At 31.5% G+C, this 18,581-nt stretch overlaps 4 protein-coding genes across 5 annotated transcripts; 3 read left to right on the top strand and 1 right to left on the bottom strand.

Moving 5' to 3' along the window:
* Positions 1-1,116: 1,116 nt before the first annotated feature.
* LOC119685903 lies at positions 1,117-1,727 on the top strand. The gene is made up of 2 exons (XM_038100310.1): positions 1,117-1,509; positions 1,575-1,727. Exons 1-2 carry the CDS (start codon positions 1,202-1,204, stop codon positions 1,705-1,707), a joined length of 441 nt encoding a protein of 146 aa, XP_037956238.1. The 5' UTR covers positions 1,117-1,201; the 3' UTR covers positions 1,708-1,727.
* A 1,447-nt stretch (positions 1,728-3,174) lies between these two features.
* LOC119684914 (vacuolar protein sorting-associated protein 16B) lies at positions 3,175-4,718 on the top strand. Its single transcript, XM_038099052.1, has 2 exons — positions 3,175-3,550; positions 3,609-4,718. The coding sequence occupies exons 1-2, from the start codon at positions 3,234-3,236 to the stop codon at positions 4,651-4,653; spliced, it is 1,362 nt and encodes a 453-aa protein (XP_037954980.1). The 5' UTR covers positions 3,175-3,233; the 3' UTR covers positions 4,654-4,718.
* Positions 4,719-4,945: 227 nt separating this feature from the next.
* LOC119683162 lies at positions 4,946-5,479 on the top strand. Its single transcript, XM_038096776.1, has 2 exons — positions 4,946-5,262; positions 5,315-5,479. The coding sequence occupies exons 1-2, from the start codon at positions 4,967-4,969 to the stop codon at positions 5,451-5,453; spliced, it is 435 nt and encodes a 144-aa protein (XP_037952704.1). The 5' UTR covers positions 4,946-4,966; the 3' UTR covers positions 5,454-5,479.
* Positions 5,480-7,715: 2,236 nt separating this feature from the next.
* LOC119685097 lies at positions 7,716-18,239 on the bottom strand. Of its 2 annotated transcripts, none has more exons than XM_038099295.1 (18): positions 18,028-18,239; positions 17,447-17,842; positions 14,819-15,537; positions 14,139-14,754; positions 13,100-13,659; positions 12,692-12,999; positions 12,056-12,613; positions 11,826-11,983; positions 11,625-11,770; positions 11,311-11,544; positions 11,118-11,250; positions 10,931-11,046; positions 10,706-10,875; positions 10,489-10,570; positions 10,142-10,411; positions 9,342-10,067; positions 9,044-9,280; positions 7,716-8,983 (listed from the first exon to the last, which is right to left on the bottom strand). In XM_038099295.1, the coding sequence occupies exons 2-18, from the start codon at positions 17,706-17,708 to the stop codon at positions 7,796-7,798; spliced, it is 6,483 nt and encodes a 2,160-aa protein (XP_037955223.1). In that variant the 5' UTR covers positions 17,709-17,842; positions 18,028-18,239; the 3' UTR covers positions 7,716-7,795. The 2 variants fall into 2 exon arrangements, with proteins under 2 accessions (XP_037955223.1, XP_037955224.1); XM_038099296.1 differs by having other exon boundaries at positions 11,625-11,758.
* Positions 18,240-18,581: the final 342 nt, after the last annotated feature.

Below are 18,581 nucleotides of genomic sequence, written 5' to 3'. Positions count from 1 at the left end.
GTGATTCTACCAAACGATATTATCCTCCCGGAACCGCGCTTCACTTCTATTCTATCTTCTATGATCAATTTAATTGGATCGTACTGCTTTGAATATCCTAGAATATGAGAAAAGTATTTTTTTAGTCGTTTTAAAATCCTCAGTATCTCTCTCTTATTTTATTAATACCTAAAAGTTCGACTTAACTTGTGTTATACTGAGTTCAATTATTTTTCCATTCGGTGGACCTCTTATTCTATAGCGGGCGACTTTTAACTGAGTCTTTCAGTAATATTTAAATAGGAAAATGCCAGGTGATAAACTAAAAACTTTTCTGAAAACATTGTGTCATTTATTGACGGTTACCGTACTCCGCAGTTAAATTGCCATTGGGTAAACATTTAACCGAAGTCCCATTCTATTACAATTTAAAAGATTTTGGTTTAGCAAAATTTCTACACACATGCGAAATAAAAATAATAAAAATGCCTGTCCATAATAAAATACATTCAGCAGCTCTATCTAATAGAATTCTACCTCCCATATCATCACTAGAAGTTTGATTGCCAATTATATTTCTGCGCAACATTCATCAACCCAAAGGATAAGTGTGCAACGAAACTAAACAAGTGTCAGGAAATTGATGGCAAATGTGATTAAAGCTACAATTCTAAATGAAAAACCGAAACAAGATATTGTTCTGATACCATCTCTTCCAATACCTCCCAAACACATGCCATTTTGTGAAGCGACTGCAGTATCCTGTGCGTCTTCAATTCCCAATGACCAAAAATATATCACACGGTCAATCCGTGATTTTGTTATTCCTAGTTTGCAACACAACAAAAAACTTAACTTTTTGCATACAACAAAATAACCCGGGTTATGGATTTACTAAATCGATAAATAAGCCACTTTATAAATTTTCAAATAAAATTATTTGGTTTCTGTAAATAGTAGCAACGCACACAGAATACTGCTAGTTTTATATGTATACATATATACATACATAAATTTCATATTCGAAAATCTTAAAACTGAAACAGAGTAAGCTAAGTTTAGTTACTCGGTAATAAATTAAATTTTATTTAATAATATTTATTTTAAAATTATTATATATAAAAACCGGCAAGTATATGTTTTGAATGCGTTTATAACAAACATCGAAATATCCACTTATAAGATTTTATTTAGAGTGTCTTATATACTTATCTAAATAAGTATGGATAAACAATTTGTCGAAGCAAATATAGAAGAACCACAAGAAATAGATGTTCCTCACGCCTCTGATAATATAAACAGCGAAAAAACCGGTATAACAATATTAACTAATAGAGAGCATAAGAAGACACCGAATTATATTGTACCACCTTATTTCATAACTCCTTTGATGTCCTACAATGAGGAACGCGAAAATAACCTTGTTTCTCTAAGGCGTAATCCCCCTCTAAGAGAACATTATAATACGTACTTGAGTTCCGTACGGCACGGTGATGCAAAATTTCAATTATATAGAGAAACAATACGGGAGTAAGTATCAATTTTAAAAACTTTATAACTATTTGCATATTGTATTTATTACTTTTGTTATTTAGTGATAATAAACCAAATCCTCGTAAGTATTCCTTGAACGGACAGTTTTACGATTCTATGAATAGACCATGCCCTGTTCCGTATTTGCCCAAAATTACAGAAAAGTTTCCGAGGATGAGTCCAAAAAAAAAATAAAGATGTGCAATATAATTCGAGGTGCTAAACATAAAAATATATATTTTGTTTGTATTTTTTATATACACTTTCATAAATGCTTTCATTATTTATTTTAATAAAAATTTATCAATACATTTTAGCCTTTACAATCATAGTTAAATTAATAAGAATTAAAACAGTTTTTGTAAACATTTCGTCTTATGATATTATCACAGTTTCGTTTTATAAATGATAATTTGAAAAACGTTTTATAATTGTTTACACAAACGATATAATTCTCACAGATTTCTGGAACACGGTGTTTTAATTAAGAACATCATTCTGACAGCGTTAAAAAATTATTTAAACATATGAAAAGCAGATATAAAACATAGACTTGTATTATAGGACACAATAATTATGAACAATTGGTTTGCGAAAAGGAATTTTCTATAGAACATTTTAAAAATATTGTAAAAAAACAAATATTCTTAAGAGTTAACTCTTTCATTTCATATAAAGTCACAAAAACTATAATAATAGTAGAACGGATGATGTCAAGATTATTCATTAATCAGCAGTTTGTCGAAAGCTCCTACTCTACTTGTGTTTCTGGTTGCACATGAAAACGATTTCCATACTCTGATCGTATGGATAAAGAAAAAAATTGTAGTGGAAAAATAAATAAAAGAGATATATATTTGGTCGTAATTTAGCATTAACCAATTTGAACAGAAACAGAACCGAATCTTCATAAATTGTTCAATGTCGCAACCTAAGATTGCATTTCTAAAACTACTCAGGTGATTATATCTTCTGAGACCGTATTCTTTCCTTCATTATTATTAAACTAAAACATTAAAGGTATTCACTCTGTCTTGCAATGCGCACGAAATACAAGAATGCTATACTAAAATTGCATCCATATGAGAAGCAAAAGATGTCAAAACACCTTTTTGTTTCATAATTGTTTCGTTACAATCCTGTATTTTATTGTTATTGCAAAGAGTTTTTACTTTCACTTAATCAACTTTATTTCTTATTATCAAAATACATCGGCCGAATATAAAGCGGCAGCATTAATTCATAAAGATTTATTTTGAAGAATAAAAAATTACCCACACAAGGCTGAAACTTGCAAAGTCTGTTGATGTTACCAAACAGTTATTTCCTCTATAAACAAAGTTACACAAAATATTTGAATATTCGTTATGTTTCACATTAGTCAAATAATACATCCACAGCAAGCGAAGTATGCAATCAGTGTTTGACAGCTGAGCAACAAGTTTTGAAGTGTCATAACAAAAGCCATTCATAAGCTATAATTATACAAAATAAATTTGTAAAATATTGTGTTTCATTTAAATAAAATAACATAAATATGGTAGTGTGATTTATACGTTGAACAGTTCATTTTTATATAATAAGCAGTCAGAAACTGTTTATTTGATTAAAAATTGGCATGCGTACATAGTTATTTTGCATGTAAAATAAAATAATTTGGAAAAGTATATAAAAATAATTGCACTAAATATTTGTTTATCGTAAGCGAAACAAGATTTTTTATGGAGAGTCAACTAGATAGTGAAAATTACTGGAATGTATCAACCAGAAAAGCATTTAGCTTTGATGACGATGATGCCAGTAATGGGTTTTACGGTACCTCAACGAGTTCTAACAAATGGAACCCTAGCAACATTCTGAGCGATGATATCTCCGAAGCAAGCTTCGATAATAGTACCGCCGCTACAAGCCTAAATTTATCTATTAAATCAGTTATTTCTGACGATGCATTGGAATTAATTTTGCAGGAGCAAACTTTAGATGATCGCCTCATAACAAAAGGTGTGAGCCCAGATGAAGAACTGAAATTATTGAGAAGGTTAGTAATAATGTGTATAATTAATATTGTTTCGATGTTCAAAACGCTTTTCATATAGACAAATTCAAACAACGCTTTTTAATCCATCACCGGAAACAACAGCTTCTAGACTGCTCTTGGGTAAAACAGTGCCGCTGGAGGTATTTAAGTCTATGCATGAAAAAGAAGAGTTATTAGATAATGTGTTAAGCAACGGTGGTGGTGATGCAGTAATTGGTGTAGTTTTATTTTTAAAGAAAACGCTGAATACGAAACATTTTCATGCAATCCTGCAACATCGACCGAAAGTGTTGCAGCAATATATCAGCTACCTTAAGCAAAGTAATCCAAAAGAAGCAGTTACTTTGTTAGAAACTTTCGGCAAACAACAAGAAGCTACATTACTAAAATTCAAAAGCGTTTACACATCCAATGAGCTGCAAGTACGGAAACAATATTTACAGCAGTTAGCACGGAACAACAGTGCTGGTTCCAACAGTTTATTTCAACAAATATTCCATGCTACGTTGAAGTTACTTGAACTAATAGAAAAAGAGCGTAATTCTCTAGACAATTTAGTGCATATGGACTCCACACCAGTTGAAGTGTTATACGCATGTTGCCAAAAATATAACAATTGGAAAGAACAAGATTTAATTTCTGTCCTGTCGCCTTTTCGCATTAGCGCAGAACAACAAATTTCCGCATCACAATTCGAGTGGACTGCTTTAAACGAACGTGCAATATCACAAGCTTATGGTGATTTAGAAAGTGTTTTTGAACGCCTACCCACATGGAATCCTATAAAACAAAAACAATTCCACATAAGCTTTCCCCTGGATGCAGCAATTGTACGTCTATTTGAATTGAAGGCACCTTCGAGTGTTTTATATTTATTTTTATCAAAAATAAGTAGCTCAACGGAAAAGCTGGAATTAGCACAACGTGTTAAGTGTACTAAAGCTGCTATTGATGCCATGATTGGGTTAAAGGATATAAACCAACTTACACAATTAAAAGATTCATTACCTGAACGTAGCGAGGAACAATTTTACTGTGATAGGGCAATAAAAAGCTTACAAACTAAACGCTGGTCAACTGACAATATTAAACTGAAACTTTAATCTTTTTAATAAGTGGCTGTCAATTCATATAGTAAATATATCAAGAAGTTTTTGTAAATATTACAATAGTGTATAAGTATTTAAATATTTTTAGTATGTGCGTAGCATAAGAACAAAAAATACAAAAATTTCTCATTACATTAAACTTTACTTGTTTTATATTTTGAAACACAGCAAAGCAAATTGATTTGTTTTCAGATTTTCTAAATTGAAAACAAAAAATATATCAATCTTTAACAAATAACATACGTTAAATAAAACTTTATATTTCGTTTCACATTTATAACTAAAGAAAAAATTAAATCTTTTTAAAATGTATAAACGATACATTGAGCCCGTTATGGAAACAGCACAAGAAATTGTTCTGCCTTCTACTGCAGATGTCTCTGACGAAAAATCGCAGCCTAAAAAAAAGGATGTGAGGGACTATCCTAACTATGTTATACCGCCTTATACTATCACTCCATTGATGTCATTCAACGATGATATTGTAAATATGCGTTTGTCCTTAAGACGTAATGCACTTCTCTCAGAACATTGGAATGCATACCTGTGTACAAAACCACCACCAACTGCACGTTTTCAGCTGTACAGAGAGATCCTAAATAAGTTAGTATTAAAATTTGTTAACATGTGTACTTATTATAATTACTATTTTTAGGAGCAGAAATCCCCTACCTCGTAGATTTTCGTTGAATGGCCAATTTTATGATAATCAGAATAGGTTGTGCCCTATCCCTGACAATCCTAGATTTAAGTTTAAAAGCCAGCAGTCACCAATTGTCCGTAAGAAAAATTAGATGAGAAAGCTATCCGAGGCGTCTGATGTACATAATTATGGAATTGGAAAAAAATTTTTAGTTTTTAAATTCGTGCATTGTGCATTTCAATATGAAAGAAAAAAAATTTTGAAGTGAAATTCTAGGCAAATAATTGATCATTTTTAATATTAATAAATGTCTAGTAACCAGGTCGAATGAACTTTTTTTAAAAATATTCCGATATAAGTTTCTTACTGTACTTACTGTACTGTACTTATAATAATTATGTAAGATTTAATAACAACCACAACAAATACACATAAAAATATATTCATCGAACGATCTATGCTTCCTTACGCGCTATTAACGATTATGGAATGAAATGCAACAATGAGCTATATAAAATATACGGCGACATTGACATAGTTAAGGAAATAAAAATTCAGCGGGTACGCTGGCTTGGTCATGTCGTAGGTATGAAAGATAATGCTTCGGATAGAGAAATGTTTAATTTGGTACCCGCTAGTGCAAAACGCGGTAAAGGACGTCCGAATCTTTGGTGAAACGACCAGTTGGTAAACTTATGTGAAAGCTTCCGGTACTAGTAACTAGCGACAGATAGGCACTGATCGAGTTAAGATGACTCATAAATATATATAATGCCAGAAAATATATAATAAATGCTATATTACGCTTTATTACAGAGCACTTTTCCAAAGAGTATGCAATAATTACAGTATTAGTTTTTTGGGTTATACAGTACTTTTGTCACAAAACTTTTATAAATAGTTTTTAGAAAAGAGATTGAAATTATTTTAATGTGCTACCAACATTTTTATTTACGATATATGTATGCTGATCCCTTGCACCCCGAGTCCAACCAAATGCCCGTCCACTAAACTCACAAAGTACTACTACTTTTATTCAAACAATCGATAATGTTCAATCATATATATTGCTGGCTTAGAGATTTAATTTCCTACGATTTAGTTCTAAAATTGTGAACTAAAAATGACGTCTCAAAGAGAGGACCCCGAAAAGGAAGTTCTGTCTGTTTTCATATTGAGAGGAATCAAAAAATAATAGTCTTGTATAAAATCAAAAATATCCTTTCTGCTTAAAATTTGACCTATAGTGTCGTATCTAACTATTTAACAAGTGTTGGAATATTATCGGTAGACGATCTGTTAGCTAGAGAGGGTATTGTAAAATATTAAGTAAACTTAAAACTAATTTCAAATAGTTTTTTAACATTTTCAAATTGGAAACAATTCTTTATTTAATATAATTGCTTTATAGAAAAACTTTTTTTTGTATACATTCTTTTATTATTTATTGATATAAGTATAGATTTTTTGTAGTCTCAATAACCAATATAAGATCACAAGCTATAAATGTACAAAAACAACTAAGAATATGACTTTTTTTTAAACGAACCGTATATATAATTAAAAATTAAAGCATTTTGTCATATCCCTTTTTATATAACTTTGATTAGCAAATAAAATGTGTTATTTATTTTTTATAGCATATATCGATAATTGCATGTAAATTTCCTAATGATTTCAATTTAAAAAAGAATAAAGCGTGTTGTTTCTAAAATATATTTTAAACTTCAATAACAATTAAATAAAACATACTTAATTATATCTATAAAAATTGCTATTCAAATAAAGCTTTCTGATGTTTGTGTGTATATGCAAGTGTTTATATCGTGAATTTATATAAATATATTAAAATATGAGTATAAAATCAATTGAACTTTGAGGCTCGACAGACATTATTTTTTAAAAATTTGTTTCGCCCATAAATACTATTTAAGCATATTTTAAAATTTATTTGAGTAATTAAATTACATTAACTAATAAATAAGTCAAGAACATTTTAAGAGCTTTCTTCAAGTCTATACATAAATAATTTTCATTTTTCACACTACTATTCAGGCCACTTTATATTCTGTTGCCTGTTGCCTTTTACTTAGTATTTGCTGCAAATATTATAAAATTTAAAATTTTTTGGTTTAAATATTTTGAAAATACAGATACAGTGTGAAAAAACGTATAAATTAAACTTAATGTAAAATTAATAATATTTTTACGTAAAAAACTAAATAAAATATATTAAATAAAAATTACATATAAATAACTAAGAAACGAAAGAACATGAATTATAAATTATTGAAAAACATAAAATAAATAAATAATTGTAAATATATGTAAAACGATTGCAGATTTTACAAGAATTAAACTAAAATGTTTGATAATGGATTTTATTTTTTAAATTCTATAATTTTGAACTAAAATTGTATGTTTATTGTATGTTTATGCTTAAATAATTATAAATAAGTTAACGTATTTTAAGTAACATAAAACATGAAATATTTAACAGATATTACTTTCGCAGTACTTTACGAGCCTCTGGCAAATTATTGTTTTGAACTTTACTGATAAACTATCGAACAATGCATCGGTGTATTCCAGCTTGTGGGTTTGCTCATTGTTTTGATTCTTCATTTTATTAGCATCGCTTTGCTCCTGTGCTATTAAGTATTTCAGTTTTTGGTTAAGCGTTTGTTCAAGTACAGTATTGTTATTATTGAAGTATAGAACATAAGCAAGCTCAAGTAGATAAAAATCCAAATCAGCTAAGAAGAAACGTTCGCATTGTAACATATCAAATTTGCGTTCCAAGAAGTGCAACATTAAATAATACACAAGATATTTTAGATCTTGGCGGTGCATGGGTACAAAACTGGTATCCTTGGTGAAGTACTCAAAGATTTTAAGTGATTTATTTGCTGTGTCACAATCTTGTAGACATAAAACGAAAGCATCCACAAATTTGAAGTTAAGCATACAAGTCCGCACACGATATTCACGTCTCTCTTTTGCAAAGTCTCGTACTTTATCTGGATTGTAGAGACCGTGGAAAACATACAAACAATAATGTATATAATTCCTCAACAATTGTAATTCACTGCCATCTGTTTCCGTTGCAACAGAATCTTGTGCTGTACGAACACCAGTTGCTGCATTGGCTGCAACTTCGTTTTCTAACTGTTGCACAGCAGCCATACTCTGATCTGCATATTCTGTTGTAGCCAAACGGGCATAACTTTGTTCTTCTGGTGTAAAGTCATATGAACCACTTTGCTCGTTCTCTACTACAGCTACTGGTGAAGCATTGTTTGAAAAATTTGCTGAGGAAACATCGTTATTGCTTATGTTTTCTAGACTTGAGATCAAATCTTCTGAATCTTGCCCTGAAGCGACTTTTTCGCTGCTGTCTGCTTGCGTGGTGGATTTATATTGATCGGAAGGTGATGGTTGTTCGAAAGTGGCATCGTCAATATTAATGTCAGCTTCTTGAACAAAATGCGGTTGGAAATCTGGTATACTTTTTAAATAACGTACGGGCTCTGTATCAAGCCGTATACGCGGTCGTGGCAAGTTTATTTCTACTGGTACTTCTACACACTGACTTTCGAAACGCATCAAACGCTTTGTAGTAGGTAAACAAACAACACGCTGTTTCACTCTATCAATAGCCGTACCTAGATCTCTGCCACACTAAATACAAAATATATTCGTTAAATTTGAAATCATAATTAAACAAATACTATTGAATACCTGTCCATTTGAGTTGCCTCCAAAGGCTTTTACTATATGTTCTGTGGTCATAACAACAGTAAAATCCGCACCACAATCGACATACATAGGACTTTCTATGCTATCTACCGGCAACGGTTTAATTACAGTGCGACGTTCCTTATCTTCTGTACCTAACTGATGTTCAAGGTTTTTGCCCCAAGTATATAATGTACATGTAGACGAGATCAATGCAAAGTGAAATAGACCACTTGAAATCTAAACAATAAATTACATTAGCACAAAAAACCATACATATAAATAAATTGGATGACCCAACCTGTAAAATTTCGCCAGCAACTTCTGAGGTATCGACAAGATGTGGTGACATATGCTCACAAGGATCATTTTCCGTAGATTGTTGTTTTTGTGGAGGCGTATTTATTCTACTATCCTCGGGCACTTCTTCCTGCTCCTTAACTGTAACATTGAATGGTTCTTTAAGTGGTGACGTAGTTGCTTGCTCAAACTCCTCAACATCTTCACTTATAATTTCTATACTAATGGTTGCATCACTTTCTGGAGCATCTGAAATATGCGGTGTAGATTCTGCAACACAATGTTCTTTCAACGTATTATTATCATGAACCCTTGTTGGAACAATTTCACTGAATTCCTCTTCCAATGCCTTGACAGCAGTTGAAAGGATCGTTGATGTAGTAGTAGTATTACTAGCAGTATTCTCTGCTTTATCACTAATACAAACTTCTTTATTGCTTATGTCTTCAGCGTCTATTGTAGCTGTATTCTTTGAAACTGTTGTTATTGTATCAATATTTGTTGTCGTTGGTACCGTTACAGGCACAACAGTTTCCGTAGGTTTGGTTAATAGTATACAACCGCTGTTAGTACTAAGTGTCGCTTCAAAACGTTTGCTAATCTCACGTCTTTGATTCTCTTCAAGTTTTTGCTTAGCGTTAGCACGACGCTTTATCTGATTTGCTAAACGTAAAGCTTGCGGAGATGAGCCCCATGTAAACATACGGTTATTTTCATCAACAGCTAACTGTAAATACATTATATTATTAATTTATCTTATTTCATTTTAAAAATATTAGATATAGATATCAGATAAATTACATTTGTAAAAAATTTGGTGTGTATCAGTCTTATTTTTGCATCGCTTATGTCCAACTTAATAGGAATTAAGCTTTTAACTTGAGTTGCACAATTTAAATCATCATCGGCAGCTGGATTAGCATTATCACCTATTTGTGCGCCTAGCCCTAGTTGACCGAAATGGTTTGAGCCGAACACGTACAGTTCATTGCATTGATTTTCGATTTCTCGTTGCTGAGCTTGACATAAAACCAAAGTATGTGCATGTCCCAATGAAACTTGTACAACTTTCTGTTAAATTTATCAAGAAAATACATTATTTGTTAATTGTTTTTATAAAAAAAATACACAATGTAAATTCGTCTTACCTTATATTTGAAAAAAGAAACAATTTTTGGAACGGCAATATTTTCGGTGTCCCCATGACCAAGCTGTCCATAAATACCCCACCTTAAAAATAATATTAAAAATACTGTTATTATTGCTTATTACGATAAAATATAAAATTAAACATTTGTATTTTAAAAATAATATAACTAAGCATTTGTGTTTGCAATATTTATTTTTTATTATTGACAAACTTACCCCCATGTATATAGAAGACCATCGGCTACAGCAGCATTATGATATTGTCCAGCCTCTAATATAGTTATATTCTTTCCATCGAACTTTTTCACTAACATAGGTTGCAAAGACATTTGCATTCCATTGCCAATTCCCAATTGTGAATAATTATTATTGCCAAATGTATATAGCTATGAAAAATTAATGCTTATAATGTATTATGATTAAAATTACTCAATCATTTACCCCATTATTTGTTAAAACTAAAGTGTGTTGTCTACCACATTTGACGGCGTGAACTTCTAAGTTCAACTGCGAAAGTAAATCTAAACTCTTAACTGCATGTGGTGGATCCGGTGGGTCTGTTAGAATAATATATGATAAAAAAAGACATTTTACTATTATTAAAGGAGAAATTATAGTAATTTATTACCGGAAGACTTGTTAACATTATAATTACAAGGCACACCATTTGAACCCCAGAAATAGGCAATACCGTCCACAATGCATGCACAATGTGCACAGCCGGCGGATATCGGTTTAAATCTTGAGCTTTCGATGGCAAACTATTTAATACGAAAATGTCATATAAATGCATTTTATTTTAAAAATCATCTTTAACTTACCTGATTGTCTTCATAATTCAAGCGAAACGTTGACAACGCATTGGTAATATGATCAGTTTTAGAACGTTGAGATTCAATATGTATAAGAACAGCTATATATGTTTCAATTAAATTTTTACAAAATTCAAATAAATATGTATTATTGTCATTAAGTATGTGACCCATGTGTGTAGAGGTATGTGACACAACTGGGCGCAAGATGGCCGAGAAAGGATTCAATTGCTGTTGCAAACGCTAAAAAATATAGAATACATTAAATTTATTTATTTATTTAGTCATTTACATTAGGTTTTTTTTTTATAAATTTAGCTTACCTTTAAAACACTCGTTCGTATGTTTTTTAACTTCTCTTGTAAAAATAGAAAGTAGTCAACAGATATTTGCGGCATATAAGTAATAGTTTCAGTAAAAATATCTTCACTCAAATTGTAGAGACACACATTTAACTCTGTGTACCAACCTAAGTTAAATATACAGATAGTTTCAAATGTTAAAAATTTATTGCACGTAATTACCAAACTCTTGTCCAACAACACTTGTTAGAGCTAAAAATGTATCTATACAAACACCACGGGTTTTCGCCAATAGCAAAGCTGAAGAGTAAAGCCCACTTTGACACAGCACAATGCTCGTCATGTTAGCGTGATATTTATTATTCGTGACAATAAAGTTCCTGCGAATTAAAAAATAATTTATCATTACACTTATTTATTTTATACAACAAAGAATCAATTTATTGACTTACCAAAGTGGTAAATAATTCTTGTCATTCACAGCTTTTTCCGCTAAGGTAATCAATAGTAAATTCGCTAAATGAAATTGTGATGAAGGCGACATCTGCAAATTACTAATCGATTCGTCAACTCCATAAACATAATTACTGCATAGTGCACCCTCATTAACAATTGTTTTGCTTCCCGCTTTATTAGAAACGTCTGTTGGCAAAACTTTGCGCACATCCTCAGAGTGGCGATATGTAATATCTGACAATATGCCTTTAATAACTGCAGTACAAAAATGTGTGCCCTTAAGCAAATATGTTGCTTTAAGTGCCATTGCGCATAAATGCATTAGTGCGTTAGTTTGTCCAAACATAGCTAATTTTAGTGCGGTACGTATTGGTTTGATGCGTGCATTATTGTAAGTAACTAATGCCTGTGTGACGCGTTTACGACGTAGCAAATAATCACCAGCGAACTCTATGCATGTTTCGTACGTAAGATCAAAGGTATTACAAAATTCACGACATTGCATCCATTCGTTAGCCAAGGCAGCGTCCAAAAATATGGCAAAAGGTTCTTTTCTATATTATAAAAACAAATAAATAAGTATTACGGTATTTGTATTAATCTTAGTATTTAGTATTTAGTCTTTATCTTACTTTAATTGTATATAATAAACATTTTTGTTTGTCACTACGTAACAAGGATCGTAATTGATTTTCGGAAATTCAGTTTGCATGATCTCCATTTGTCGCAACGAGTATTCCTCTATAATATCCGCCGTTTCATAAAAATTTACATAATCCATAGGTGATCGTATGTCCTTATAATCGAAAGCTTTCGCTTTTTCTTCTTTGGAAATTATTTCATTCAACTCGTTAGTACGATAAGTAGCCATTTGATAGAGGTTTAAGACAGTTTCATGCTCGAAACGAAACATAGCCAATGTAGCTGCTGTGTTATATTTCTATAGAAATGAGAATAAAAACAAATACATCATCATATCATCACATCATCAAGTAAATTACATCAAGTAAATTTAAACAGATTATTATTTAAATACTCACGTCTTCATCACCAGTACGCAGCGAAGCCATTGCACTACTTATAACACCTACAGAATTAATGGAATTGCTTGGTGACATACAATCATATGTGGACGGCACACTAGTAGTTGCACTTGTATCTACACTTTCTTTACTACTACTTTCTTCTGCAACTTTCTCACAGATATCACTTGATTCATTATTATGTTGAAGTTTTTCATCTGCATATTTCTCCTCTTTCTCAATTTCAGTATCCCGATTTTCTTTCTCCGTATTATCATCCTTTGCCATTAGTAGTTCATCGCCTTTTATATCCACATACTGTATCGAATATAATATGTTTGAGCTTATCAATATATCAAAGCAATTCTTAGGTATTTTATATAAAAACAAAGGTTTAAGATTTATATCAATGCTATGGACTGATAGCCTATTCGATTGACAATGTAAAGCACTAAGCAAGTAAGTACTACGCAAGTTTTGTATAGTATAAAAGGAACCAATAGAGTTGCCTAATATTTCGGGCTTTAGAGACGGCGAGTCCATAATGGCAAAGGAACCAATAGTATTTTCAGGTATATCTGAAAAAAGATAATAATAAAATGTAAATCCAATATAAAACAAGTCTAAATAGTCTAAAGTAACTAAATAGGTATGTGAAGATCATGGTGAGAATAACTGCAGTATGTTTTGTTTACTATATTTGCTAATGTGAATTTAAGCAGAACTGCAATAGTAATTAAAAACTAAACTCACCACGTTTCTCACGCAATCTATATAATAAAATTACAATAATTTTTATAACTGAGAAATTAAAAAAGGAAAAGGTTTTTAAGCAAAAAAATATATAAATAGATTTTAGAAAAATAGAATATATGTGCTACAAATATTAATTGCATAAATAAATATTTTTAAATACAAGAACAGCGGTGTGTAAATTTTCTACATAGAGCGTGAGATATTCAATCCCCCTTTTCTCTTTATGTGATTGCCAAAACTCATACACCACCATTCAATATATAAGCATATATGATATATATGATTGCCATAGCTAACTTACATTCTTCAAGCTTTTGTCGATTATCAGATAGACGCATTTTTATTGCATTTAATTTTTTGGATCCCAAACTTTTGAGTGACGCCAAACGCGCCCGGGCGGCTGGCAAAATGCCAGCACGACCGTTTATGTCATCCAAGTCAGGTAGCTGCTGTATTTGTTGCTGAAAGCGTACTCCACTTGATGTAGTTGACGTGGAATATGACATGCTTGCACCTGTTGCCAGTGGTGCACTTTCAACATGACGATTAATAGCAACTGAGTATGGTGGGGGTGGTGGTAGCTGAGAGCTGCTTGTATAGGTATGTATGTTACTACCTGCATTATTATTTTTACTCAAATTTAAAGCTGTAGTATTTGCCGGCACCGTTGTTGAAACTACACTAGTACCTGTAGCCATATTTGGTAGATCATCATTTTTTATAAAAACATCTTCGTCAAGTTGACTACTATCTGAGGCTGGATCTGAACAATTGCTGTTAGTTTTCAAAGGCATAACAATTTGCCAATCATTCTCACGAGATTGATTAGCTGATGGAGAGGAATCACCGGGATATATGTATTTAATAGTTTTCTGTTCCAATAAAAGCTTGAACTGTTGCTTTAGTGATGAAGTGATCTATAAATAATTTAATGCCAATTAAAAACTTAACTGTAAAAAATATATTATCAACCCAACATACCAACAACATGACACTTTCAAATGTGATGTCTTTACATATCAGTAATTTTACCACAGAACCAGTTTGTATTGTGGTACTTGCCACAAATGGACAATTAGGGCTAAGACCAACAAAACAAATTGAACCGTCCGAGTAACCAATTATAGCACGATTCATGCCATCAATTGTTTGCCACCACACTACAGATAAAGGATAAGGGCAAGTTTTCGAAGCCATGAAAGATGTAGCCATTACATGACTATTGCCTGTGGTATCCTCATTTTGATAAGGTGTTGCATTCGATGCTAGCATATGTGTGGGCATATCATGACTAAAAGCTTCTAATTTATGCTCTTCTGGTGCTGGAAGTGTCACTATATTAAAATCATCAAGTGATTTTAATGCAATCTCATATTCATTCTCCGCCGTCGTTGATTCTTTTGTTTCTTCCGAAGTGTCTTTATTTTCTTGATCAGGTGTTGGAGATTTATTACTTAAGACTTCTGTAGGTGATGTTGTAGCTACAATTTGTTGTTTATTCACATTTTCAGTATTGATGATATTAGTACGATTTGGACATTTCTTCGAATTTGGACATTCGTGTGGCCCTACAAATGGTATTATATATGATGTAACCTGAGTATGGCTATATGGTTGCGGCTGGTAAGAGTTTGAAGCATCCAAATATGTCTTATCAACTACTGCCAAGGCGGGCACAATATGTAATGTATTGTCAAAACCTTAAGAAGGGATAGATTTTTTAAAATTATATGTAGGATTATTAGTTGAAGCAAAGTAATTCAATTAATTCAGTTCAATCAAAATTCGTTTCAAAGTATGACATATCAATTTATAATCAAAGTTAAACACATTTACTTGCATACAACGTTCCAGGAGCGACCGATGAATATTTTATTACCAATCGTCTTTTCAGACTGATAAGTATCACTCACCTCTTTCATTTGGATTATGGTTATAGCAAGGACTATACAACATAACAGAATAACTCAAAAAAAAAGTTTCGAAAGAAACTTACAAAGATTTTCACAGAGAAAAGTACTGTAATGAACGATAGACAAATGAGTAGTAAGTTGTTCCAAAGAGTGATTAGTTCTGTGCTTGGATACACTACCCAACATCTACAATCGCCTGCTCTTTACTACATATATAAATGTGCTTCTAAGATCTGTTGTAATTCTATCTCAGCTATCTGATAATGATATCTGCTCAAATCTATACCCAGAAAGTTTTCTATATTCTGTAGGATACATGCAATGGAGCACAAAAAAAAATAGATTCTGGATCACTAAATAAAGATTTGGTTTTCATTGCAACCGGTAAGTATCTATAAATCAAATAACATGAAAGGTATTAGAGAGATGAATACATGGGTTAGGATGTGAATAGGCAATTATTGGCATTGTGAGAATTTAGGAGTGAGAATAAGTTAGGAGAATGATGGAATTTAAATTAAAGTTAACCAGAATCAGGACGGAGAAACTTGGCCACTTCAGTCCAAAGAAGATTGGTTGTGATTTATAGTTGTATAGTATATGTTTTCTAGTTATTTGAATACTTCTTATATTTCATTTAATCCTTATAATTTTTTATATTTCATCATGCTTTCTAGTTGTTTGAATACTTCTTATATTTCATTTTGTTCTACTATATGAAGAGGAATATTCAATATACATGGTTTTATTAAACCACAAATTGAGTTATTAAATCAAATTTTCCAATCGGAAGAAAATACTTTTGTTAAAAAATAAGCTAAAAAAAAAAATTATACTGATTTGAATATAATGATGTGAAGATTCTAGGTATATAAGGCAAGTGTTGTTGTTTTACCTTAGAACCCTCTTTTCAGTCCCTATAGTGGAGAGATTTTGAAACCAACTGTTCACGGAACCACTAAGGCAGCTGCCGGTTACTATAGCGTTTTTCATAATTTTCAATAGAGTCAAATTAGCTTGTCTGAACTCTGGAGATTTTTTATAAAGTTACATATTCATATATGCGAGATTTAGAAAAAAATAAATTTTTCTTGAATCTAAATTAACTTTTACTTAAGGTCTCTATTTTGAGGCAGTTTGCATTGATTAGACAATTGATATAATTGATACTGTGAGAAGTTATTTTTTACACTATATGTTTTTAACTGTAACCATCCTAATGATATTTTTTTTGAATTCACATATATAAATATATATAAATCTGACTTCAAAAATATTCGCACACCGCCTCAAAGCCGTTTTTATTGATACCTAACACTTCAGAGACTTTGCTTCATTAAAGGTAGAAAAAAATAAATTTATGATTTGCACGTATCACATACCATATGTCACACAACCCCTACTTCCTCAACCCATCAACTATTAACTTCCTTAAACCAATTGATCAAAATAAACTGATAATAAAAAAGTACAAACAAAAAACGTAAAAGTAAAAGAAACAAAATCAATAAATTAACAAGTAAATGAAAAGAAGAAGCACTTTCACACGTACGTTAAGTGCAAGTAGCCCTTAGGCCGCACGCCCTCTTAATCACAACAAACACCCCATTTACGATTTTACTACACTCACTACGTGCACCGCACGCACAAACAAACCAAAAAAAAAGTACTGAAAAAAAAACAATTATTTACTTACATAGTACCAGTAGCCATGTTCCGGAAGGATCAAAGCAAACATCATGTATAACACGATTTGTGCGACGGAACCAAGAAATTAATTTCAGCACCTCCTGTCCTCCTTCGCTGGTATAACGCAAGACAACATCGTTCTCCTCCGACACCAAGCAGAGCATTTGTTTACGTGCATCGTAATCGGTGATTGTTGATAATTTACAGTTAAAGTTTGTTACCAGCGGACGAAGCTCGAATATGTTTAACTGCTGGAGCAGTGAACTCATTGTGTTAATCTATAACCCTACGTTGTGGTGGGGTGCGGTCGTTTAGTTGATCGACGGCAACAGTGGTAGGGGTTTTCTTAGGGTTGAAAATACTTTCACTTTTTTTACGTTAACCAAAATAAAAAATTAAGCAACTGTAAAAAAATTAAGAAAAAAAGCTTCAATTTTATGCTAAATTACTGTTAGTAGAAAAATATTTTCTTATTTAAGTATTTTGAGCACAATTATTAACTTATTATGAGAATTTTCGTTTCAAAAAAAAAAAATGTATAAAAAAAATTCGCAATTTTCAGCCTCCCCCTCTTCAACAATCACTTACTTTGTTTTAAGCAGCCTAAAAAATTGTTTTCGGTGCTTTAAAGCCTTATTTACTAAAGAATCAATTTTGTTCGTCTGAATATCTGTTACATTTTATCTTTTTTTCGCAGCCAAAAGTTGTTTATATTACCATTTTAGACAAAAAATTTAAATACATTTATAGACGAAAATTCTTTACTATTGCACCATTGAATAAAAATCTTTATATTACAAACTGTCAAAGCAGCAGCTGATATAATTGACAATTAATTTGTGTTGAATATCCACAACAAAACACACTTCGCTTTCTATACAATGACTTTCAAATGTTAAAGTAAATATTATTGAATTCATATACACTAAAGAGAAATGGAAGAGGATATGATAAAATTATATATATAAATGAATATTACTAAACATATTAAATTGAGGTAGCAAAATAAATTTAACTGAAGTTAGATGTTACTTATGTTACTAGTTTTGTTAACAATAAAGGTGCATCCACACCAAAGCGAACGCTTGCGAACGAACAAACATTCGTAGGTAATCGTATGTGCAAAAGTTCGTTCGTTCGCA

Source organism: Teleopsis dalmanni, chromosome 2, assembly GCF_002237135.1.
Source record: "Teleopsis dalmanni isolate 2A chromosome 2, ASM223713v2, whole genome shotgun sequence".
NCBI lineage: Eukaryota > Metazoa > Arthropoda > Insecta > Diptera > Diopsidae > Teleopsis > Teleopsis dalmanni.
This window is presented reverse-complemented; position numbering and strand designations above follow the sequence as displayed.